At 35.5% G+C, this 23,935-nt stretch overlaps 1 protein-coding gene across 6 annotated transcripts in view; it reads left to right on the top strand.

The window, feature by feature from the left end:
* ZNF451 (zinc finger protein 451) overlaps positions 1 to 23,935 on the top strand; it is a 91,674-nt gene that overhangs the window by 33,927 nt on the left and 33,812 nt on the right. For 3 of the 6 annotated variants that reach the window (XM_037056330.1, XM_037056331.1, XM_037056329.1), the window contains exons 6-13: positions 481 to 631; positions 2,303 to 2,429; positions 9,478 to 9,631; positions 10,070 to 10,217; positions 13,251 to 14,860; positions 18,124 to 18,264; positions 19,254 to 19,384; positions 20,251 to 20,437. In XM_037056330.1, the coding sequence (XP_036912225.1) occupies positions 481 to 631; positions 2,303 to 2,429; positions 9,478 to 9,631; positions 10,070 to 10,217; positions 13,251 to 14,860; positions 18,124 to 18,264; positions 19,254 to 19,384; positions 20,251 to 20,437 (2,649 nt within the window). Of the gene's footprint in view, positions 1 to 480; positions 632 to 2,302; positions 2,430 to 9,477; positions 9,632 to 10,069; positions 10,218 to 13,250; positions 14,861 to 18,123; positions 18,265 to 19,253; positions 19,385 to 20,250; positions 20,438 to 23,127; positions 23,226 to 23,935 lie in introns of all 6 variants that reach the window. The other 3 variants (XM_037056327.1, XM_037056326.1, XM_037056332.1) reach the window with 2 other exon arrangements.

Raw genomic sequence — 23,935 nt, 5'->3', positions numbered from 1 at the left:
TCTCTCAGTTACATTGTTGAAGGTAATTTTTGTAGAACCCAGATCCTCTATTATATAGCCACTATAATGTATTTAAAATAGTTAAAAGAGAAAAATAAGAATTACAAGAAAAGATCTTTTATAAATGAGATCTTGTAAACTTTTATAAATGAAAAGAAGGGAGGTGAGGTTTCTGTAGAGCAACTGATTTTCTAATGCATTTTATCTTTGATATTTCTTGGATGTTTAATTTAAGGAAACAGATTTTTTTCCTCAAGAGAAGGCTGTTTGAAGATGTTGACTGCTTTCCTTGTCCCAAATAACTATTTACTTTTAGTTTATTAATCTCTTTTATAAAAAGAAAGCTTATAAACATTTAATTATGATACACCTGGTTGATGCCATATCATGATTTTCATTGTTTTGTCATGATTTTGATCACCTTTCCAAAGTATCAATATCTGAAATAGGAACTTAAGGTTTTATATTCTAATGATGCAGGACTCAAAACAGGCACAATTAATTCTGGACCAAAAAGTTCATTCCGAAGAGGAGGCCAAATGCAGATGTCTGGGAAACCAATTTCATGTCCCATAATGCACTGTAACAAGGAATTTGATAATGGGCACCTTCTCTTAGGACATTTAAAAAGGTAAGCATGATATTCAGCATAGTGGATACTGAAGATCAAGTGAGTTACAAAGTGACTTCATAACATGAAAGCATGATGTGCCTCTGTCACTGGGATTATAGCTTTATATTCCAAACCCAGATTGTTTTGTGGTGTTATGATATATTATTTATAATTACATTTCTTAGGTTTCCTAGAAGGCTTAGTGAAGTCAGAGTCTTCTGGTTATATTTTGTCTTTAAAGGCATGTAGCTTTTAAATATGTAAATATTCCAAAATTTCTCATAAAATTCTGAATGGTTTTTTCATTGTTGTGCAGTTGGATCAATTTTAGAGATATCCACCCCATAAATGCAAATTTCAAGAGGCATGAAACACTTACAGCCATTCAGCCTAAAAAAAGCTAATACATTACAAAATAAATGCTAAATGCAAGCCAAATGTAGCAAAATTAACAATAAATATTCTGTTTATGAAACTCATTATTGATTTACTAGACTTTTTAATAGTAGAGCATGAGAAAGTAAATATCAAGAAAGACAATATTAAAGTCATTAAACATCTTATCTTCACAATCCCCTTCTGACATTGACTAGTTCAAAGATGGGGATTGAGAGGAGCTCTGAGTCATTGTCTTTTCTGTGTGTGCCATCCTGCTTACGCCTTACTTTACCAAGAGAGGTTTCTAGAGGCAGCTTCAGCATTCTATAAATAAGTGGGTACTGTACTGTATCTTAACTACTTTAAAAAGTCTTTGAGGCAGTTTAAAATGACCCAATTTTTATATGGTTAAAATGGACATTGGAAGGATTAAAAGCCATTTTTAGGAAACAGGTGTGTGCCAGAAATCTTGATATGAGCTTATTATTCCAGTGGTTCATTTTATTTTATTTTTATTTTTTTAATTTTCAATTATACATTTCATTAAAAAAGTTAATTTAAAGTATATACATTATTTTAAAAAACATGTTATTGGTACAATACTGAACTTTTCATACATGGATAGTTTAAATTTTACTTACTCTTAAGCAAAGTGGCAGCTTTATTTTCCTTGATAAACATTTTGCTTAAGAGTTGAGTCTCCGTTGCCCTTTGGTGAAACTTCATGAGATTTGATGTCCTTAAGTAATTAAGTCTTCACAGCTCACCAAAGGAAAAAGTTAAATTAGGAGAATTACTGCCTATTCACATTTGACAGTTGTGACCTGCCTCGGAGAAAGGCAACATTGGTGGATGCCTTTATCTCCTCAAGGAAAGTGTAACTTCTGTTGGCACTCAGCCAAGGTCATAGCAAATAATCCTTTCCTCCTGAGTTTTCATGGTCTCCAGTGGTTCATTTTAAATTATTTGTGAGCTTTATGGTAAACAAGTCAAGAAGAAAAGCTGATGGCTGTATAGTTTTCAAACTAGAAGTTTACCAGTTAGGCAAGACACTCCTAAATATGTTTTATGGGATCTTGAGAACGTTAATGAAATCTTAAGCTGTAAGTCACTGTCTGATGGGGCTTAGTTGGTTTATGCAAATCACTTGACATCTCCTAAATAAGAAGAACATTATTTAATATTTCAGTAAAAATGTATAAAGTTCTGAATGTGTCTGTGTGTGTGTGTGATTAGCTTAACAAATGAAGCTAAATAGTTCTGCCCCGAGAATGTGGGCTTTTCTGATGTCACCTCTCTCTTGCCACGTAGGTTTGATCACTCTCCATGTGACCCGACAATTACACTGCATGGACCTTTCATCAATTCCTTTGCTTGTGTAGTATGTTATAAAAGTTTTCTTACTCAACAACAATATAGGGAGCATCTTTTTTCTAAGGTAAGACCATGTCCTGTTAGGAGTAAGTATTATATGTCTTGCTACTGTTAAGATTGCAGTCACCAGTGATACACATAGGATCAAAATTGTGATTGTCTGTGAAGAGTAAAATGAATTGGAACATTACATTTTGTGGGCAGGTGATCTTGATTGTGGAAAAGCAGTCCTAAAGGTTATCACAGAACCCTGCCTTTTATGGACTTGCTTTATGAAGTTACCTTACCTTGTTTAAGATGCCCCGTGAGTTAGTCTCAAGTCCACTGCTTTTCACTGCCTGTTAAAATGTTGGAGCCATGAGGTGAATAACAGTTCTTTTATTAATGCTATCATTAAGAAACAGATCTAGTACTTAAAAGGCATTATTATATAACTTTCATTAAGTGTTATAACATCTCAAGGAACATGAGTTGATTCCCAGTATATGAAAATCCATGAAATGGAGAACTCTGTAACAAGTATTTACCGTATTGGAAACTAGATAGAGCTTTCAATAAATGCTTCTTTTTAAATTCATTTAAAAACATTTTTTATCGATTATGCTATTACAGTTCTCCCAATTTTTCCCCCTTTGCCCCCCTCTACCCACACCCCAGCTCCCTCTGGTGACCCCCTCCTTTGTTCATATCCATGGGTCATGCATAGAAGTTCTTTGGCAACTCCATTTTCTATAATTGCTCTTAATATCCCCCTGCCTAGTCTGTAACTCTCAATTTATACTTCTTAATCTCCTCACCGTCTCCCTTAGACCCCCTCCCCACTGGCCACCATCCCAATGATCTCCATAGCTATGATTCTCTTTCTGAACTGCCTGTTTGCTTAGTTTGTTTTTCGATTCAGTTATTGATAGTTATGTATTTTTTTTTAGAAGAGAGGCTTTATTTTTTTTTTAATTTTATTTATTTATCTTTAGAGGGGAAGGGAAGGAGAGAAGCATTAATGCATGGTTGCCTCCCCTGAGTCCCCTGCCGGGAACTGGCCTGCAACCCAGGCATGTGCCCTGACTGGGAATCGAACTGCGATCATGTGGCTCACAGGCCCGCACTCAATCCACCGAGCTACGCCAGCCAGGGCGATAGTTATGTATTTATTGCCATTTTAATGTTCATACTTTTGGTTTTTTTTTTTCTTAAGTCCCTTTAACATTTCATATAATAATGGTTTGGAGATGATGAACTCCTTTAACTTTACCTTGTCTGGAAAGCACTTTGTCTGTCCTTCAATTCTAAATGATACCTTTGCTGGATAGAGTAATCTAGGTTGTAGGTCCTTACTTTTCATCACTTTGAATACTTCTTGCCAAAGTTTCTAGCCTTCAATGTTTCTTTGGAGAAATCAGCTGACAGTCTTATGGGAACTCCTTTGTAGGTAACTCTCTCCTTTTTTCATGTTGCTCTTAAGATTCTCTCTTTATCTTTACCTTTGGCATTTTAATTATGATGTGTCTTGGAGTGGGCCTCTTTGCATCCATCTTGTTTGGGACTCTGTGCTTCCTGGACTTGCATGTCTATTTCCTTCACCAAATTAGGGAAGTTGTCTTTCATTATTTTTTCAAATAGATTTTCAGTTTCTTGCTCTTTCTCTTCTCCTTCAGGCACCTCTATGTCGGAATACTTAAAGTTGTCCCAGGGGCTAGTTACACTATCCTTGGTTTTTCTAGTTCTGTTTTCTTTTCTTCTTTAAAAAAAATATTGACTATGCTGTTATAGTTGTCCCATTTTTCTATCCCCTTTATTCCCCTCTGCCCTGCACCCCCTCTTGCCAGCATTCCTACACTTTAGTTCATGTCCATGGGTCATACATGTAAGTTCTTTGGCTTCTCCATTTGCTATACTATTCTTAACATCCCCCTGTCTATTTTGTACTTACCAATTATGCTTCTTATTCCCTGTACCTTTTTCCTCATTCTACCCCCTCCCTGTCCCTGCTGATTACCATCCAATTGATCTCCATTTCTATAATTCTGTTCCTGTTCTAGTTGTTTGCTTAGTTTGTTTTTGTTTTTATTTTAGGTTTAGTTGTTGATAGTTGTGAGTTCATTGTCATTTTCATATTTTTGACTATCTTCTTTTTCTTAGATAAGTCCCTGTAATATTTCATGTAATAAGGACTTGGTGATGATGAACTTCTTTAACTTGACCTTATCTGGGAAGCACTTTATCTGCCCTTCCATTTTAAATGAAAGCTTTGCTGGATAGAGCAATCTTGGATGTAGGTCCCTAACTTTCATGACTTGGAATACTTCTTTCCAGTCCCTTCTTGCCTGTAGGTCTCTTTTGAGAAATCAGCTGATGGTTTTACGGGAACTCCTTTGTAGGTAACTGTCTCTTGCTGCTTTTAAGATTCTCTCCTTATCTTTAATCTTGGGTGATTTAATTATGGTGTGCCTTGGTGTGTTCCTCCTTGGGTCCAATTTCTTTGGGACCCTCTGAGCTTTCTGGACTTCCTAGAAGTCTATTTCCTTTGCTAGATTTGGGGGGTTCCCCTTTATTATTTTTCCAAACAAGTTTTCCATTCCTGGCTCTTCATCTTCTAATTCTGGCACCCCTATGATTTGGATGTTGGAACGTTTAAAGTTGTCCTGGAAGTTCCTAAGCCTCTTTTCATTTTTTTGAATTCTTGTTTCTTCATTCTATTCTGGTTGAATGTTTATTTCTTCCTTCTGGTCCAAATCATTGATTCGACTCCAAGCTTCCTTCCCTTTATTGTTGGTTCCCTGTATATTTTTCTTTATTTCACTTTCCATAGCCTTCACTTTTTCCTCTATTTTGTGTCCATACTCAACCATTTCTGTTAGCATCCTGATTACCAGTGTTTTGAACTCTGAATCTGATAGGTTGGCTATCTCTTCATCATTTAGTTCTGTTTCTGGAGCTTTGATCTGTTCTTTCATTTGGGCTATATATATTTTCTTGTCTTGGAGTGCCTGTTACATTGTAAGGGGCCGAACTTTAGGTATTTGCCAGGGAGAGGGAAAAGGTATTTACCTTTTTTCTGAGTTTTGGTGCTAGCTTGGCTCTTGGCTGGCTTACAGTCATTTTCCCCACTACCCAAAATCAAATTGGGCCCTTCTGGTGCTGATTCCAGGGCAGGAGGGTTTGTGTATGTTCCGGGACCCCATGGATCTCTCTAACAAACTCTCCTGTGAGGTTGGGAGTTTCTTTCACCACTGCAACCCCCATAGGTTTTTACAGCCAGAGGTTTTGATACTTGATTTCCCGCTCTGGAACCCTGGGTTGCACAGTCTGTCTCACTTTCCCAGTTGTTCCTCCCAGTTTATCTGCATGCAAATGTGGGACCGCCTGGTCCACCAGCCACCACCTTGCAGCGTGTCCTCTCTACCCCGACTGCCCATCTGGTTGAATGTTTCTTCTTTAATCCTTGGTTGTCGGACTTCCATATAGTTTGACTTTCTGGCAATCCTGGTTATTTTTTGTTTAATTTTTTTTTTTTTAGATTTTAATTGTTGTTCAAGTACAGTTCTCTGTTTTTTACTCCTGTCCCAGCCCACCCCCACAATGCTCCCCACCATTTGTTTTTAAATTTGTTGTCTTCCTTTTGGTTGTGCAATGAGGCAAAATATATCCGCCTGCACTTCCATCCTGGCCAGAAGTCTTAATAAATGCTTCTTATTCTTTGGAATGTGTCATAAGGACACTACAAAAAAACTAGTATGTATTAGCTTATAATTGCCTGCCTTGAATCAGCCATAAGAGGTTGCTAGAAGATTGTGTACCAATGAATTCTATTTTGTAAAGATGGCATTCTTCAATGAGAGTGAAATTACTCATAATTTGCATTGTTTATGCTTCCCTCCTCTTTTTTTATGTCCAATTTTTTCCATCTTAGAGTAGTACTCTCAAACTTTAATGTGCTCATAAATTATTCGAGAGTCAAACTTTAATGTGCACATGAATCACTTGTTAAAATGCAGATTCTGACTCAGTAGATCTGAGGTGGGGCCTTAGATTCAGGATTTCTAACAGGCTTCTAAGTGATGTCAGTGCTGATGGGTCATACTTTCAGTAGCAAATGTCTAGTTTTGGTTTTTTTTTACATTAAAGTTATCCAATGGATATATCACTAGATAGCTTCCTATTTTTCTCCTTTTTTGGTTGTGGTGGTGATGGTGGTAGACATACTGTAAGTTTCAGTGTGCCTCAAAGTCATCTTTGGGTTAATAGGTACTACCACTTTCTCATTCTGTTCCTAGATAGTTTCTCATTCTATCATCAAAGGTAATTTTCCCCCTTGATAGCCTGTTTTCCTAGCCCTAGGAAACTAGTGAACTGCTTTCTGTCTTTATGCTTTTACCTTTTCTGGACATTTCATGTAAGTGGAATCATAGAATATATGGCCTTTTTGTGACAAGATTCAGCATATTTTTAAGCCTCCTCCATGTTCTAGCATGTATCAGTACCTCATTCCTTTTTGTTGCCAAATAATGTTTCATTGTACAGATATATGCCACATTTTGTTTATTAGTTCATCTAGTTGGTGAACACAAGCATACAGGTCTTTGTGTGGGCATATATATTTATATCTCAGATGAGTTAAATTATTGGGTCATTTTTGTTTAAACATTATTGTTTAATTTTTTGAAGAATTGCTAAATTATTATACAACACACTATACCATTTATTTTCCCACGAGCGAGGTATGCAGTTCGAATTTCTTCACATCCTTGCCAACTCTTATTATCTATCTTTTAACATAGCCATCTTAATGGGTATGAAGTAGTATCTTACTGTTGTTCTACTTTTTTTATGTGTATACACACAATTGTATGGTGTTTTTTATTTTAATGTAACCAGAAACATAATGGAAAGGAAAAAATGAGTACTTTAATCAGACATTCTATATCCCATTCTTTCTTCTAGTTTGTAGACAGTATTTGCAAATATGCTATACTTATATAATAGGTATATTACAATAAAATTTTACATAAAACCGCATTTCTATTCTGTTGAGCAAACTTTAAATAAACATTACATTGAATACATTTATAACTCCTAGTTGAACTAAAAATTATCTTATTTTCTTAGTTTAGTGTTCTTTATTATGACACATTTTTGTAAATTTGTGCTTAATAAATACCTCTAGTGCTCTTATAATTTAGAAACTTCTAATGAGATGCAAAATATCTTCACAGTGTGATCTTTTGAGTGGTACCCACCGAATTAAAACAGGTTGGGGAATCATTTATAACCAAAGATTTAAAGCTGTGTTTTAAATGGTAGCTCTGTCTCTTCTAAGGTTATACCTTGGTTGTGGGGACTGGTAATTTTGTTGACTTATCTGATTTTCAGTTTTCTTATTTCTAAATGATGGAAATAGTAATTCATGGGGTTATTATAAGGATTAAATGAAAAAACACATCTAGAATCCTAATGTGGTCCTTGACATCTGCTCAATATAAATGTAAATTTGCTCTTCCTCCTCTTGTTGCATTTCATAAGACTACACAAACTATTGTGTTATCCCTAATGTAAATTTAAGATAGTACATTTAAAAAGACACAGTACAACATTTAAGATTATTATTCTAAAGACTATTAACAGGAAGTGAAATTATATTTATACACAAGCATATATGTATATATGTGTGCTTGTGTATATATATATATATGCATATATATACATGCACACACACGCACACACAAATACCCACTTAAAATATTTCCAGTTTTGGGATAAAGGAGGCTCTTACCAAGTTTGGAAACTTAGATTCTAGAAAAGACATACCTGTTTCACTTTATCAAAATATTAAAGTGAGCATATATAAAATTAATAAACAGATGTTTGAAAATATTTGCAGAATAGAGGATAATACAAAGAGTTTCAATAATAGCCCTGGCTGGTATGGCTCAGTAGATTGATCACCAGCCTGGGAACCAAAGGGTCATAAGTTCGATTCCCAGTCAGGGCACATGCCTGGGTTGTGGCCAGGTCCTCTGGTGGGGGACACATGAGAGGCAACCACACATTGATGTTTCTGTCCCTCTCTTTCTCCCTCCTTTCCCTTATCTAAAAATAAATACATATAAAATCTTTTTTAAAAAGAGTTTTGATAATAAAGTTGATTAGTAGGAGAAAAAATAAAAACAGCGAAATACGAGGCTGAAGAAGGTGAATAAGCAATCTCCACAGAATTGTGTGAATAACTGCTCACACTCACTAGTAGAGAGGAAATGCAATTAAAGTAGCAATGAATATCACAACATCTGTCACACTGCAGAAATAATAGCTACTGCTGCCAGGGTAGGAGGTGGGTGAATTGATAGAGCCATTTTGAAAAGTAAGCGTACAAGGTCTTTTAATACTCAAATAATGCACCTTTTAACCCAGTAGGACCATTCGTGGTAATGAGAGAAAAGCACCTATAAATAAGGATATATAGTCAAGTACGTTTACAACATTGTTGTTTATAGCAGCAAAAAAAAGTCCTCAAAATGAATGAATGCTTGACTAAATCATAGCAGATCCACAGCATGGAGTAATTGGCAACCATTAAGAAGAATGAATTAAAGCAATACCAGTTGATTTTTAGGGATTTCCATTAGGTATTGTAGAATTGGAAAACTAAGAGGCAGAAAAGTGTGTAAGTTGAAAATATTTGATAAAACGTTAGGAATTCCCCTTGTATGTTTATTTATATATGTGCAAGCATGGAGCAATTTATGGATAGATACATATTTGTAAACATAGGTTATATTGCATAGTAAAGTGAACAAAGCCAAACGTTAGAAAAAGTACTTGATATGAAAACATTTATACATCTATATAACATTGCATGTGTATGTGTATGTATGTGTATGTAAAATATAGAGAGAGAGCAAATATACTTTTGTACATTTATTGTCACAGAAGGATGTTATAATTTGTTTTCAAGGAAAAATTAAATATTTTACATATGGGACCTCCTTTATGATAAAAAAAGCTCCAACTGATAGAGAATATTCCAAATAATAAATATTTTAAAAGTTGATTTTAAGAAGTTGAATACTGATTGATTTTAGTTGTCTATAATTCAGCTTTGCTTTATGTTTTAGGAAGCTGCAGATGATGGACATAAAAACAACCTTCTTCCTCAGATTATTCAGTGTTTTGCGTGTCCAAATTGCTTCCTTCTTTTTAGCAGCAAGGATGAGTGTTTGAAGCATATGTCTGGAAAAAATCATTTCTATCAGCATTTTAAACTAGGTGGTATGTTCACACTCTGTTATCTGGAAAGTATTAAACTGCTTTAATTTTTGCAGATTTACCATACTTCTGAGATAATTTTTGAGGTTATTTATTCCTCACTTTAGTGTGAAAATCAGAAAGCGAAAGATTTAAAATTGTTTTTCAAAAAAGATTCATAGGATTTATCTGTACCTAAGAATAAGGCTTACTTATTTTGAAGAATAAAGATAAACCTGGGAAGAAAACATTCATTCAGAATAATGTTTTTAAGTATCCATGATATTTGGGAAGTTGAGAGTTTTTCAGCGTAATTTGTGCCCAAGGCTAGGAAATGGCTTTAGATTTGGGTTGCATGAATAACTGTCTTCTACTTAGTCCAAGTGATGTTGAGGAAGGCAAAGGGAGGGAATGTTGATCACTCTCCAGTCTTCGCAAGTTACGGTTTATTTTGTCTTTCAGATGCCAAGGGAATACCATATCCAATATCATTTCCATCTTTTGCAAAGAAACTTTTGATTTCTCTGTGCAAAGATGTTCCATTTCAAGTTAAGTGTGTGGCCTGCCACCAGGCACTGCGTTCCCACATGGAGCTCACGGCCCATTTCAGGTTTGTACAGGTCGAGTCTTGGGCAGGAAGGGAATCCTGCCTAATAAGCTCTTCACTGGTGGGATTCAACAAATGATGTTCTACTCCATGTTTCTCTTCTTTTAAACTGAGAATTTGCCTGGATGTAAATTAACCAAATAGCATAATGAGAGAAATTAGAGGTGTTGAACAAGTAGATATATGGATATTGCTTTGAATGTAAAACAAGCTAATAGTTCTAAGTTCTGTATGTAATTTTTCTCGGTGTGTTCTGTGAGTGTTTGTGTAGGGAAGGAGAGGGTTAAAATAAAGCCTTGGCTTTAAGTCAACCAGAATGGAACATATCATATACACGTGAAAGATTAAATTTCAGTGAAAGGCCAAATTTATCAAATAATGAAGAAGAATTCAATATGATTTTTTTGTCTTTACAATGGAAATTGTCAAGCAGTATAAAAAGCGAAAAGAGTATAATAACCCCCTACATACCTTTCACACAGCTTTAGTAGTTTTCAACACATGGCAGTGGTGTTTTATTTATATTCTCACCCTTTGCCTATTTTTGAAGCACATCATATCATTTTATCTGTAAATATTTCCATATATATACGTCAATGATTAGGACTCTTCATTTAAAAATTAATAGCATTATCATACCTTTAAAAATTAATAGTTTTTAATTGTCATCAAATACCTAGTTAACTATCAAATTTTTCTGATTATCTCTTGAAATATTTTACATTTAGTTTTTGGAACCCTGATTCAAACATAGTCTGTTCTTTGCATTTAAATGCTTTGTTTCTTAGGTCTCCTTTTTTCTCTTATTCCTTTAAAATGTATTAAAAGTTTATCTACAATTGAATTTGTTTAAGCAGAACATTGTTTTCATAACCCTTCAAGTAAAATATCTCAGTAAAACTGCACAGTATAATTACTCTGTGTATACTCAGTATAATTACTGAGGTTAACAGGTCTTGCTCCTGACTTATATTTTATGAGTTCAAATTCTGGCTCTGCTTATATTTCTATTAATTTCTTATTACGGAAATTTTTAACTGTATGAAATCAGTAGACTAGTACAATAATCTTCATTTACCCATCACCCAGATACAGTAATAATCAGTACTGCCATTCTTGTTGTTTTTATACCTCTTGTTTTATTTATATTTATTTATTTATAAAATTTATACTTTATTTAAATCTTAAAATTCTTTGTTTTTGAGATAGAATTTAAATTTGTGAAGTGTACAAATGTTAACTTTTATGATTTTGACAAATGGATACATCTATTTAACCCATACTTTTATCATAATATGTTACTTCTCTGTGGAAAATTCTGTTGTGTTCCTTCCCCATTTTTTTCTACCCTCTCATTCCCAGGTAGTCTTTGTTCTAATATTTCTTATACCTTACATTTGGTTTTTCCTCTTCTTGATTTTTATGTAAATGGAATCAGATAGTATTGCATGTACTCTTTTGTGTTTGTTATAGTATCTGTGAGATTGATCCATATTGCTTAGTAACTCTACAGCCTTGCCAAGGTCTGGTATTGCCAGTCTTTTCCATTTTAGCTATTTTGAGTGTCCCATTATGGTTTTAATCTGCAGTTCCCTGTTGAATAATGATGTTAGGCATTTTTTCATGTACTTATGGGCCATTCATTTATCTTTGTGAAGTGTCTGAGTCTTTTGCCTACTTTAAAAATGTGATTTGGAGTTGTAGTTCTTTATTTATTACATCTTTTGTCAGGTATATGTACTGTGATTGTATTCTTTCCCAACCTCTGGTTGCATATTCATATTATTAATTGTGTCTTTTGAGGAGCAGAAGTTTTTAATCTCATTAGTATAATTTATTGATTTTATTTTCTTTTTGGTTTTGCTTTTGCTGTCCTGTCTGAGAAACCTTTGTTTATTCTTGCTTCAGGAATATACTTTTTACTTACTTCACTGTTTTTAAAAGTTCAGCTTTTTAAAAGCTTTTACATGTATTCCTATAATCTGTCTCTTAAAGAATTTTTGTTGATCTTTAAGCAACTAGCATTTGATTTCACTGATGATTGATTCTCTGTTGTTTGCCCATTTTTCACTTTGTTGATTTCTGTTCTTTAAACTTTGGGTGTAATTTGCTTATCTTTTACTAGCTTAAGGTAGAAATTTAGATTGACTTTGGACCTTCTTTTTCCAAATAAACATTTAAAGTTAAAATCTGCATCCCTCAGATTTTTATAATTTGTTTTTATTTTCATCGAGTTAAAAATATTTTACTTTTTCTCTTTTGATATTGTCTCTGACCCATAGGTTTACTAGAAATGTGTCATTTAATCTCTAAAGATTTAGGAATATAATTTCCAAATAGAGATTTTTTACTATTATTTTGCATCTATGATTTAATTCCACTATAACTAAAGATCTACTTTATATAATTTCCCACTTTAAAGTATGTTAAATGGATGGAATGGTCGGGGGTCTGTTCTCTTTGGAGTTAAATAGTGAAAGGAAGACAGTTGGAGTCAAGTTCCATTTTCCTTTCCCTAGAAAAGCTGATTTGTTTTGAGTTTATTTTTGGAATAGTGTGTGGTCTTTTAATTAAGGCTGATTTTTTAGTATAAAAGTAACTATGCACATGATGTAATTCTCACATAAAGTAAATCAGTTCTTAAGGAATAGGTGACAAGTTATTGAGAATCTTACCATAGTATTCCTCCACACAGTTTAATTATCATAGAGAAGTTAGTAATTTGCTTGTCTGATAAGGTCCTGTATCAGTGCATTTGATATTGTTTTTAGTTTTCTAAAGTTTTTCTGAAATTTTTGTTTTAATCTTTTGATTCTAGTTTTACGCTTTTGTATAAAGGATAGAAAGAGACAAAATGAATCTTGAGATGATAGAATATTATATAGCTTGCATCTTTATTGAAAAATATCTCTTAGTGCTTATGTGTGTACAATGCTTATGTGTGTACATTGTTTATGTTATAATTTCTGCAATGAAAGCACGGATGCTGTATTTAGAAAATATTTATGAAAGAGTTTATTTTCTCATCCACTTTAGAGTTCGTTGTCGGAATGCTGGTCCTGTAGCTGTAGCTGAGAAAAGCATTGCCCAGGTTGCAGAGAAATTCATATTAAGAGGTTACTGTCCAAATTGCAACCAAGTCTTTCTGGATGAAACCAGTACCCGAAATCACAAGCAGAATTTAGGACACGAAGTTCGAGTTATTAACTCAATGGAAGAGTCAGTCTTACTTTATTGCTACACCAGTGAAGGGAACAAACCTCCTTCTGACTTGACTCTATTGCTGGATCAATCAAAATTCTCATCACTGAAGAGGACTATGTCTCTTCAAGAATCTGGCTCACAAGATTGCAATACCATTCCAAAGAAGAAGATGAATTTAGAAGATAAAAGCCATGATGGTACGTTTTGTGTCCAGAAAGAAAAGTCAGTTGCTAAAACCTGGTTTTGTGAATGCCATCAACGATTCCCAAGTGAAGATTTAGTGGAAAAGCATGTTTTCTCCGCAAATACAATGTGTTATAAGTGTGTGGTCTGTGGAAAGGTGTGTGAAGATTCAGGGGTCATCCGTTTACATATGAGCCGGATTCATGGAGGGGCACATTTAAATAACTTTCTCTTCTGGTGTCGAACATGCAAAAAGGAGTTAACAAGGAAAGAGAGTATCATGACACATGTGACTGAATTTCACAGTGGTCACAGATATTTTTATGAGATGGACGAGGTAGAAAGTGAAACTGCGCCATCATCCTCTACAGCACTGGGGAGTAATTTGACTGCTAAGAATCCTCCTTCAACTATCACTATTATTGATCATTCACCAGTAAACAGTCCTCCAAGGGGCAAATGGCAGTGCCGAATCTGTGAAGATATGTTTGACTCCCAAGAATGTGTAAAACAGCACTGCATGTCTTTAGCAAGTCACCAGTTTCATAGATATAGCTGTGCCCATTGCAAAAAGACTTTTCACAAGGTAGAAACACTATACCGACATTGCCAAGATGAGCATAACAATGAGATAAAGATTAAGTACTTTTGTGGGCTTTGTGATCTCACCTTTAATGTGGAAGAAGCATTTCTGAGTCATTATAAGGAGCACCACAGCATAGATTATGTGTTTGTGTCAGAAAAAACTGAAGCTTCAATTAAAACTGAGAATGATTTTCCAGTACTAGAGACCAGTAACCTGTTAACCTGTGGCTGCCGTGAGAGTTACATCTGTAAAGTCAACAGAAAGGAAGATTATAGTAGATGTCTCCAAATCTTGCTGGATAAAGGTAAATTGTGGTTTCGCTGCAGTTTGTGCTCAGCAACAGCACAGAACGTGGCTGACATGAACACTCACACCCATCAAGTGCACGGCGGCGAAGAAGAGAGTGAGGAGGAGCAGCAGCAGTACGTAATCAAGTGTGGCACCTGCACCAAAACCTTTCATGATCCCGAGAGTGCGCAGCAGCACTTCCATACAAAACACTGCTTTTTACAGAAACCCAGTGTGGCTCATTTTGGATTTGAAAAAACAAACCTGTACAAGTTTACTGCCAGTGGCTCACGTACAGAGAGAAAACTGAAACAAGCAGTAAGCTATCCCAAAAATTCAGACGTGGAGAAAGGAGCTGACAATGACCTCAGTTGCCAGAATATAGGTATGGCTTTACAACTGTAATATCTGCGCAGATTTCTATTTTAACGTGGAAACTTCTATGTACTATAGCCATTGCTTTTGTGAAAGCTAATAATGATGCAGATTTAAAGCAAAAAAATATGATAGAATGATATATTAGTTAATTACTGTAGCATATGCTTTATAGGGATTTATATTCCTACTGCTACGTTCAGCCAGCCATTTTCTAAACGTAAGGGGACAAAGTGTATATGTTAGCTTTAAAGAATATGTATTTTAGATAACATTTTCTTTTTTTTTTAAAGTTTTTATTTATTTATTTATCTTTAGAGGGGAAGGAGAGAGGGAGAGAAACATCAATGTATGGTTGCCTTTTGTGTGTCCCCTGCTGGGAGTTGGCCTGCAGGGAACCGGCCTGCAACCCAGGCATGTGCCCTGACTGGGAATCGAACTGCGATCCTCTGGTTTGCAGGCCCGCACTCGATCCACTGAGCTACACCAGCCAGGGCTAACATTTTCTTTTTTATAAAAGGCATGGAAATTTTGTGAGATGAAGGAAATTTACAGTGTTTTGAAAGTTATCCTAGACATATATTTAGATTTTGGTTCATTCAAAAGATGATGAATCAACTAGAGTTTTTTTTTTAGTTTCTATTTTGGCCTTGTTCTATAAGGATGAGAAATCTTAAAGGTCACTTTAGGATTTGTATACTTTTGTTACAATTTACTTGGAAGCAAAGCTTTTACTTACAGTTAAAACAGGAATTAGAAGTAAAATTACAAGTGGTAGCAAGAAACCAGGAAGAGAAATGAGTTAAGGATCCCCTTACTTGTACTTACTCTGAATTTTCTTCTCCCATATGGTAAGATTAAGTAAGTCAGTCTATAAGGGTGCAGTGTTTTTATTTTGTTTGGAAGTATGATTTGTTTTGTTTAGAGTATAACATAAGTATATATCCTTTTTAAAAATTTTATTGAATTTATTGAGGTGACATTGGCTAATACAATCATATAGGTTTCAGGTGTACAGTTCTGTAACACATTATCTGTATATTGCGTTCTATGTTCACCTCTCCAAGTCAAGTCTCCTTCCATCACCATTTATTCCCCCTTTACCCTCATCCATCCCCCGCCCCACTTTCCCTCTGGTAATCATCATACTGTTCTCTCTGTCTATGAGGTTTTGTTTTTTCTTTGCTTAATCCCTTCACTGTAGATACTAACTTTTGGTAAATTGTACCACGTAGAGTGGAGACAATGAGGATAGGTGAAATTTTGACTAATAAAATATTTTTATGAAATACTGAATTTTTATAAGCTTGCTCTCTATCACATACAAATCTCAGCATCACCTTTCATCATGGCATATTTTATTTAAGAAATCATTAACTGACCCACTACAGACCTATGTAACTCTACTCCAAAAAGTGAGTCAGGGGTCACCCCATTTTGTTTTCTTGGGCTTTTTTTTATTGCTCTTCTGATTACTTAAGAAAAAAAGATTTTATTTATTTATTTATTATTACAGAGAGGAGACAGGAGGGAAAAGGAGGGAGAGAAACATCAATCATTGATTGGTTGCCTCTTGCAAGCCACCAACTGGGGATCTGGCCCACAACCCAGGCATGTGCCCTGATGGAGAATTGAACCAGTGACCTTTTGGTTCACAGGCCGGTGCTCAGTCCACTGAGCCACACTGCTGGAGCCTGATTACTTTTTAGGAATTTGGGTTGGTCTATATTTAATAGGAAATGATTGTACTATCTAAATTTACAATTAGTGAGAATTTAAAGAAAATATATAAGATGATGGGGGGCTTGGAAGTGGGAAGGGATGCAGTCGCATATTTGAAGGAGTCTATTAGGTGGAGCAGAAGCTATTCTAAAAATGGTTTCACATTTCAAGGGTTATATTGCTATCACTAGAAACTTCAAGAATTTGTCAAGGTAGAAAAGTATGAAAGAAGGGAAGGTGAGGAAGAATGAGAGTTGGAGACGTGTGAAAGATGAAAGAACCTGAGAGAACCAAGAAAGATGTATTCGTGGTGAAGGTACTGAAGTGCCACCAGTACCTATTATGTATCATTTTATGGTAGCAGGGTTATAGGTTATCTCATTTCTGCTCTGTAAGGTGTTTGATCACAGAGCTAGAGGACTACTAATAAATTGTTCCAGATTAAGAAAAGCACACAAAGTTGTGGTGGGGAGAACATTCTTAGCAAGTAACATTGAAATTTTATTTTGATGGATGATGGTGCAAGGTTTTGGTTAACCTTAAAACTTGTTCTTCTAACCCTGAATGGTTCAGGTCAGTGGATTGAGCACGGGGCTGCAAACCAAAAGGTTGATGGTTCAATTCCCAGTCAGGACACATACCTGGGTTGCAGGCCAGGTCCCCTGTAGGGGGTGTGTGAGAGGCAACCACACATCGGTCTTTCCGTTCTTTCTTTCTCCTTCCATTCCCCTCTCTCTAAAAATAAATAAGTAAAATCTTTTATAAAAGTTATTAAAAAAATTTGTTCTTCGCCCTGGCTGGCGTAGCTCAGTGGTTTGAGCACGGACCTGCGAACCAGACGATCGTGGTTCGATTCCCAGTCAGGGCACATGCCTGGGTTGCAGGCCGGTTCCTTGCAGGCTAACTCCCAGCAGGGGACGCACAAAAGGCAACCATACATTGATGTTTCTCTCCCTCTCTCCTTCCCCTCTTCTCTCCCCCTCTCCTTCCCCTCTAAAGATAAGTAAATAAAATCCTTAAAAAAAAATTTGTTCTTCTAGTATGTTAATTTTTTAAAGTTCCTTTTATAAGTGATATTTTGAAAAGTGTAGGAACAATTGTCTGTATTTTTAGAAAGGATATATAATCATATTTCTGAAATATTTAGAATATTTCTATCTGATTTAAATGTACAGTATTATGTATAGTTTGGACTTTACAGGAAGGTTTAGATAGGAATAACATATACAAGATTAATATTTTGCATATTAGTTCTCTGATGTCTTTTAAACTTGAGAAATTAAAATGTTTTAAGCTGCCCTGGCTGGTATAGCTCAGTGGATTGAGTGCGGGACTGTGAACCAGAGGATCGCAGTTCGATTCCCAGTCAGGGCACATGCCTGGGTTGCAGGCCAGTTCCCAGCAGGGGACTTACAAGAGGCAACCATCCATTGATATTCTCTCCCTCTCTCCTTCCCTTCCCCTCTAAAGATAAATAAAATCTTTAAAAAAATAATAAAATGTTTTAAGCGAATTCTTACTGAATCCATGTTAATATTTCTCTCTTCTTAGATGAAGTTGTTGAGCTTCCAGACTTGGATTACCTGCGAACCATGACTCATATAGTCTTTGTAGATTTTGATAACTGGTCAAACTTTTTTGGTCATCTACCAGGGCATCTTAACCAAGGAACATTTATTTGGGGTTTTCAAGGTATGGTTAATAATGAAAGCATTCGAGACCCCCCCACTCTTTGTTTTTTTCTTAAAATATGGTTCACTTTAAAGAATGCCTCTTGAACCTTCCTGAATAGAACATAGGAATGTAATTGGAATGTTGGCACTTTGCATTATAGGTACTCTGCTAGAATATTTTTCTCTGCGTATCCCTGTAAAAAATATTAGCTCTATTTGTTGATGCAGAGTTCATGGATATATAGGTACAGATTGAAAAAGCCTTTGTTTAATACCTACAGTGTGCCAGGTACTATACTTGGTGTTAATACGTGTTTACTGACTTAAACATATGAAGAAGTAGGCTGAGAAGTTTATTTTTCCCAAAGTATAAAACTAATAAATAGCAGAGTTAGCTTTTGAACTTGGGTCTTGTGGCAACTATGTTACTGTGTTACTGCTCACAACTGTGTGACTATTTAAATGTGTTTACAAAGCATTGACCAAACCTTGGAGAAAGATTTCTTCAATTTATAGAAGTCTAGTGTAATGAGCATCTAATATACTTCATGTTTGATAAGAAGTTACATCGAAAGAGGAGGAGTGGACTTTAAGATAGATATATACTGACCTGGATAAGTTAGCCAGTCCAAACTTCTAGTAAGTCTAGCTTTGCTGATTGTCATGGCTCTCCATTGAACAGCCATGACATATTTGTAAAAAACCACTAATGCTTACGTTTATATACAAGTCAAAGAATTATCACGCATTACTTTAGATCTTAACATCCCTGTGAGTTCTCAGATGAGGAGGCAGATTCAAGGAAGTTGGTCTACTTTCCCAAGGTTGTAAAGCAACAAGATGGTGATACCTACACTAGAACTACATTCTTCTGCATTCTAATCCTGTACTTCCTGTCTAGAAGAATTATTTTCTAGTGTTTTTCCTCAGTAAAATTTTTTGTTGAATGTAGCGTTCTGTTCTTTTCTCCTGTTTGATTATCATTTTTGCCTTTTCCAAAAATAATAGGAGGAAACACCAATTGGAAGCCTCCACTCAACTGTAAGATCTATAATTACCTGAATAGGATTGGATGCTTCTTCCTTCACCCTCGTTGTAGTAAAAGAAAAGATGCTGCCGATTTTGCCATATGTATGCATGTGAGTCATTGTTTTATTCAAAAGCTAATGTGAATCTAGGACCCATTGTATTTTTTCCCACTTTAATCATAATGACATTGTAGACCATTCTGCAGCACTGTGTTTTTGTATAAAACCTTCTGCATCGGTTTCCTTTTATGACTACTGTGAGGGCAGGGACCCAGAGCTTAAATATTTACTGCTTTATCCCTAACTTCTAGCAGACTCTTAGCTATCATAGCAAACTCAACTGTTTACGGAATACGTGATCAAGAGATGACACTGTACTTGAGGTGTACTAAGACACTTTCACATTTTAAAATCTCTGAAATTGGGAGGCACTTTAACAGTCCCTGTTGGCCAGACAGGATTTGCCTTTACTTCTGTCTGCTAGTCACCTTAGAGAAACAATGAACCTGAGACCAAGTTTAAATTACATTATCTGCTGAACGGTTTATATGTCACAATTAACAACATGAACGCACTCTGAAAACTTGTTGAGTGATGCTTATCTTTTCAATCACAAGAGATTTCTTTTTTCACCTATCCAGTGCCAAGATTAAGTGTGCACATTACGTTGCTTACCTTTTCTCTGTGATTGATTTATAGTGTATCAGCTTTAGGATGAGAGCCTCCTTTTGGACTCCTTTTGGCTTTATTTTTTGTGTTTCTTTCTCAGCGACACATAAAATAGCTTATATTTAATTGATGGTATTTTATAATTGATTACATATGGTATATTTCATTTATGATGATCTTTACTTTGGTGGAAACTAGGAAGCAAGCTAAGTATACCTTCCTACATGTGTTCATTCTGAAATAGATGTAACTTGATTTGAAACTCAGATACTGATTTTCCTCAACATATGCTATTTGTTCCAACTTAGGCGGGCCGTCTAGATGAACAACTACCCAAGCAAATTCCTTTCACCATCCTCTCAGGAGATCAAGGTTTTCTGGAGCTAGAGAATCAATTTAAGAAGACTCAGAGGCCAGCACATATACTAAACCCTCACCACTTAGAGGGAGATATGATGTGTGCCTTGTTAAATAGCATATCTGATACGACCAAAGGTATGCCGCTGCAGTCACAGTGCAAACCGCCCAAGAGGAGGAGACTTCACTGCTGAGAGAAATCAATAAACTGCTGTCCGCTCGTCAGCTGTTGCCTACTCACTGAACTATGTGCTTTCACACTTCTGTCTTACTTATTTTTTCCTCATCTCACTTCCATTCTTTAGTTTTTTAGAATAGGATGAATTCATAATTTTCTGGACCCTTTTTGACTTAGTAGAGAAAAATCTATATTAATGTATTTAATGTATTCATGGTATGAAATAATGTTAGTATGATTTTGCAAAGTGAAGAATCCAGATCTTCACTTTGTTTCTGAAATTCCAAATTTATCTTTAATTTTTCAGAAAACAAAGTTCTTACAGGTGAATCTAGAAAGCAATAAATAATAGTATGTCAATACCTGCCCCCTCCCAAGAAAAAGGCCACTTAAGAGGTCGACAGTGACAAAATGAAGTCCTGAAAGATCTTTAGTTTTTTGGAAGGGATAGGTACTTCCTGTCCTACGCCTGCTTGTTCAGAGAAACAGTTCTAATGTCCAATTTCACTAACCAGTATTTAAAAATCAACGTAATTCTAGAGATTCAGAAAGATTCTTTTTTCTCACAATTTCTGAAATAAATGTGGGTAGAAGAGAATAAAATACTTTTTAAATATCCTAAAATTTGCAGCCATGAATAACATTCAAAGGTATTGGTGAATGACCTCAATGAAAACGGATGACTTTTTGGCATTTTTTATTGCATGCCTTTAAGTTTTCCAACTCTGCTCACCTTGTAGCTATTTCTCCTTCAACTTTTGGAGCCACATTTTGATTGAAAGCCTATTCCAAAAAATTTTACTGTATCACTCATTACAATGAATTAATTCACTTCCACAAATTAGGAGCCATTAATGGGAGCCCAATTGTGTGCTTTAAAAGAAAAATCAACTCTGTTTTACATATTTATGTCATGCCTCAGTAGTGACTTCTGTCTTTCTAGTCTAAATTTTTGTTTTCATCTGCTTGTTTTTTTGAAACCTTTGGCTTTAAAAAAAATCTCTTTCTTCCACTCTTTTGCCATTCTCTTTCTCTTAGTATTTATTTAATATCCTATAAAATACTTAAATTTTTACCTTTGACACCATGGGCCAACCACCTTTTTCTTCTCTTTTGCTGATGCTTTTGGGAGTGTTTCTTTTGCAGTTTAGAATGTGAAACCTGTTATGGATTTTCCCTTATTTCAACTTTATTTGGAATGAGAGTTGCGATAGAGTAGGTCTGCGTGGGTGTATTGGGGTTGGAGGTAAGATACGGGTTGTTGTTACATGCTGATTGTGCCCTTCTGAAAGCCTCTTAGGCTGTAGGGGTTTTTAAAAATCATTTCATAACGAGTGCTCTTTCAAACTTACTGTTCGTTGGGGGCACATGTGTACTTTATTCTGTATTTTTGTGAAATGCAGAGATCGTGCAATGCGTAAAGAATGGCATGGGCTTTGGTTTCAGTGCTAACTTTGCTGCTTCGTAGCTGTGTGATTTCAGGCAAGTTATGCAACTTCTTCCGAGTCTCACTTTTCTTACGTATAAGGTTGTAAAAATTAGTGATATGTATAAAGTGCTGTATGTGCTTGATAGATAGCAACTCTTTTTATTAATACTGTAAAAAGAAAATGTGACTCCTAACTACTAGATTTTTTGTTTTTCTTCCAATTTTTTTATTGTAGTAAAATACACATAACTTGAGATTTACCTTCTTAACCATTATGGGAGTGTATAGTATAGTGGTGTTAACTACATTTGCATTGTGGCACGGCCATCACCACCATCCATCTTCAGACTTGTCTCATCTTGCAAAACAGACTCTGTACCCGTTACACCTTAACTCTCCAATCCCCCTCCAGCCCCTGGCAGCCACCACTGTACTTTTTCTATCTATGATTTTGACTATTAGTGTTTCATGTAAGTGATGTCACACAACACTTGTCTGTGCGTGACTGGCTTATTTCACTTAGCATAATGTCCTCAGGTTTCGTCCATGTTATAGCATGTGTCAGAACTTCCTTCCTTTTTAAGGCTGAATAATATTCTATTTGATGACTATACCCCATTTGCTTACCCATTTATTAACTTATGGGTACTTTAATCGTGTCCATATTTTAGCTACTATGAAATGAGCAAGGTTGCTGTGAGCATTGGTGTACAAATATCTCTTCAAGAACCTGCTTTCAGCTCTTTTGATTATACACCTAGACATGGAATTTCTGTATTATATGGTAATTCTATTTTCAATTTTTTTAGAAACTGCCATACTGGTTGCCACAGGGATGGTACTATTTTATTTACATTCCCACCAGCATTGCACAGACTTGCTGATACTTGTTATCTTCTGTTTTTTGTTTGTGTTTCATAGTAGTAATCCCAAGGGGTGTGAAGTGGTATCTCATTGTAATTTTAAGTTGTATTTTCTTAACGATTAGTGATGCTGAGCATCTTTTATGTGGTGTGGCCACTACATTTTAAAAATAATGAAAATTATAAAGTAGCCGAAAAAGTAGAGAGCCCTTAAGTCATAGTATTTTATTTCGATCTAGATTTAAAGATGCTTGTGTAATTCTAAAATTTAAAAAATCAAGTTATGCTAAATTGTAGTATGTTCAGATTCAGTTATCTGATTGAAGACAAAATTTTTTTCTTCATGGACGACTTAAAGGCATCAACTACTCTGGTAGTGAACTCTGTACAATAGTTCCCCCCCATCTGCGGGTGTTACATTCAAAGACTGCCAGTGGATGCCTGAAACTGCAGATAGTAAGTATGAAACCCTATATACTGTGTTTTTTTCTATATATGCATACATACCTTTTCATGTAAAGGAAGCACTTAATGACTACTCTGGCATATCTGAATTGCCACCATCATACTCTTGAGCTTTGGGCCCGTTATTAACTAAAATAAGGAGTACTTGAACACAAGCACTGTGAGATACCATGACAGTTAATCTGATAACTAAATGACTGACAGACAGGTAGCACATGCAGTTGGCTTTTGCATAACACAGGCTTAGGAGTGCTTACCTCCTACAGTTGAAAATCTGTGTAACTTCAGTCAGCTCTCTGAATGTATTAGATTCCCAGCCATAGAGTTGGCCCTTGAACAGTATGGGTTTGATTTATGCAGGTCAGCTCAAAGCATTCACCTATAAGTTGATCCGTGCAGTTCAAGCCAATATTGCTCAAAGGTCAACTAGGCAGCATAGATACTGGACAAAGGTGTGATTCGTGTCCTGTCTGGGTGGATGTGGAACTGGATGGCATGAGATTTCACCAGGGTACTCAGAATAGTGTACAATTTAAAACCTAAGAATTGTTTATTTCTGGGATTTTGCATTTACTATTTTTGACCACGTGTAACTGAAACCACAGGAAGTGAAACCATGGATAAGGGGGTCCTACTGTAGTAAGAAAGTCAGAGAGCAGTCACTTTCTTGGATAACTTTAATGTATTTCCTAACAAATGGC

This window comes from Sturnira hondurensis, unplaced genomic scaffold, assembly GCF_014824575.4.
Source record: "Sturnira hondurensis isolate 20B ecotype Veracruz unplaced genomic scaffold, ASM1482457v3 Scaffold0008908, whole genome shotgun sequence".
Classification (NCBI taxonomy): Eukaryota; Metazoa; Chordata; class Mammalia; order Chiroptera; family Phyllostomidae; genus Sturnira; species Sturnira hondurensis.
This window is presented reverse-complemented; position numbering and strand designations above follow the sequence as displayed.